Genomic DNA, 2,320 nt, shown 5'->3' with positions numbered 1-2,320 from the left:
AGGAATTTGAAAAAAAATACGTGGTAGGCTTTTCAAATTTAAACGGTACGTGGCAGGCAAATGAGGCAAATGAAAATAAAATAAAATGACATGAATCTTTTCCCCCAAATTTCAACTAGCAGCCTTCTCCTTCTCGTCCTAAGACGAAAAATCCTCCACCTCAAGCAAAATCGGCCGTCGCACTGATTGTCACCGCCGCCTAACACCAACGAAGTTGTGCACACTTTCAGTGATGTAGAGTTTTTGCTCAGTTAAATGGGTTTATCATGTCTTATAGTTTCTAAATGAAAATGGTAATATCATCTGACCATATAATCTACAACCCGGAGGTTTAGGTAGGAACTCCAGTGAAAATAATTAAAAAAGCCTACAATTTCTAACACCAAATACCTAATATGAATCAAAATAAAAGCTTAAAAATTTGACTGGAGGTCAAAAATTTTGGGTCGATCAAAAATCTTCACTATAAAAAAAGATAGAGAAACTGGGTTTTACATCATTCCTTCCATGTTCTTCGACCTCAAAGAGCTGACTGGAGGTTTAGTTGGAAACTCCGGTGCAGAAAAATTAAAGAAACCTAGAATTTTCTAGCAACCAAATAGCTAATTGCATAAAAATAAAGCTTAAAAATCTGATCTCAGGTGCTATCGGGTGGTCGGCACTTCGTTGGTCGGAAATGTAGCGTAAATGGCGACAAGATGCTGACCAGAGGGTTGGAGATCAGGGATGGCGGGTTTCGCTATTTTGGCATGTGGGGAAATGACTTTTCTTCCTTCCCGCTTTTCTTTGCCACAGTAATACATTTCCTTTTGTTTATTATTTCTTTAAGTTTTTTAAGTGGGCCTGCCACGTCATTTTATTTGAATTCCCGTACCACATCTGTGAACTTTGCCTGTACTCATAGCTTAATTCTTTGAAGTATATGTCCCGTCACACGAATGAGCACGAATGCATGGCGTTTCAAGGGATCAACACCGGCTGACAATTTACCAGAAACTTCAGTCAAATACTCAGATGTGATTGTTTCAAGGTTTGCTTTTATAATATTGTAGCCTAGGACTCGCACAGTATTACTCGATGGAATACTGATATTCATATCAATTAACTATAAATACAAGGGATATACTTTATTCCCAATAACTTTGGAGTCATCTATACAGAGTTTTAATACGATTTAACTGCAATCATAAATATATACTTGAAAAGATCGATGAGAAGTTACTGAGTTCATATGAGTTTACTATTCAGCTTCCCTGAGTCCACGGATTGAGGGTGATCGTACTCATGAAAGAAGAGACAAATAGCTGAAATATCATCCATTGCAGCAGCCCGTCCTTTGCGTTTCCATGCACTAACTGCACATTCGACTAGCCTCTTAGTCACTTCTTCCCTCTCGGGCTTCGAAGAAACAATGTCTATTGCTTCTTGATTAGATATAACATCCCACACCTAAGAAAACAATAAAGCATCGGATTCAATACGATATCAGTCCTGAAAAGTAATATTATTGTGGCTAAGAGGATTGTAAGTACCCCATCGGTTGCCAAAATAGCAAACTGATCTTTGCTAGTTATGTTTCTCTTTGTTATTTCAGGCTCGGAAATAAGACCGAAGTCTTTTATGTAGTAGTCACCAAACGCTCTCGACATTGCTAATCCCGGACCATCTAGCGCCTGTTCATTTGGCATCCAGACTCTGCACACTCCAGGTTCATCCGGGCAAGAAAATATTCTCCCTCTTGATTGTGTTATTCGTTCGCTCTCGTCTGTGAACACGATGAGACGAGCCAAACTCGTGTAAGTCTTTGGGCAAAACTGTGTAATATAGATGCATGAAAGTAGTGAAGAGCAAGCAAAAGATCTAACGTGGTAAATTGGGTTTAAGGTCAACTGTAAGCTGGACGGGTACCAAACGACCATCATCAGAAGTGGTTGCTAGCACAGCACGAGAATCTCCAACATTAGCAACTATCATGAGATTACCCTGAGAAGCATCAATCAGCTGATGTTTAACTTAGGATTGAAGATAGATTAAGAGAATGACGACTTAGTGAGTTGTAGTGGCTTCTCAATACATTATAATAAAGTCTCTGTTAGAGTACGGTGACTCGAATTCTGTTCAGTCCGGCCAGAAAAGTTTGCGGTGTGACATATATGTTAAAACTAAAATTATGAGGAAAAAAAATAGGGTCCGTGGTGGTAGCGGAAGGATGGGACTAAGAGCTCCGATCTACAAGAGATGCAGTCAAAGTGTCCTTCAGATCCCCACACTTAGGTTATACGTCATAGATAGAAGACTCCCCCCCCCCCCCCGGGCCCCG

At 40.0% G+C, this 2,320-nt stretch overlaps 1 protein-coding gene across 1 annotated transcript in view; it reads right to left on the bottom strand.

Moving 5' to 3' along the window:
• Window positions 1-1,020: 1,020 nt before the first annotated feature.
• Window positions 1,021-2,320, bottom strand: part of LOC111371499 (probable protein phosphatase 2C 34) — a 3,268-nt gene continuing 1,968 nt past the window's right edge. The window contains exons 4-6 of the mRNA XM_022993526.1: window positions 1,866-1,983; window positions 1,533-1,765; window positions 1,021-1,449 (exon numbers count right to left, since the gene is read on the bottom strand). Of these exons, the coding sequence (XP_022849294.1) occupies window positions 1,228-1,449; window positions 1,533-1,765; window positions 1,866-1,983 (573 nt within the window). The 3' untranslated portion in view covers window positions 1,021-1,227. The remainder of the gene's footprint in view (window positions 1,450-1,532; window positions 1,766-1,865; window positions 1,984-2,320) is intronic.

This window comes from Olea europaea, chromosome 22 (genome assembly GCF_002742605.1).
Source record: "Olea europaea var. sylvestris chromosome 22, O_europaea_v1, whole genome shotgun sequence".
NCBI classification, from domain to species: domain Eukaryota; kingdom Viridiplantae; phylum Streptophyta; class Magnoliopsida; order Lamiales; family Oleaceae; genus Olea; species Olea europaea.
Note: the sequence above shows the minus strand (reverse complement) of the source record. Positions and strands in the feature narration are given on the sequence as shown.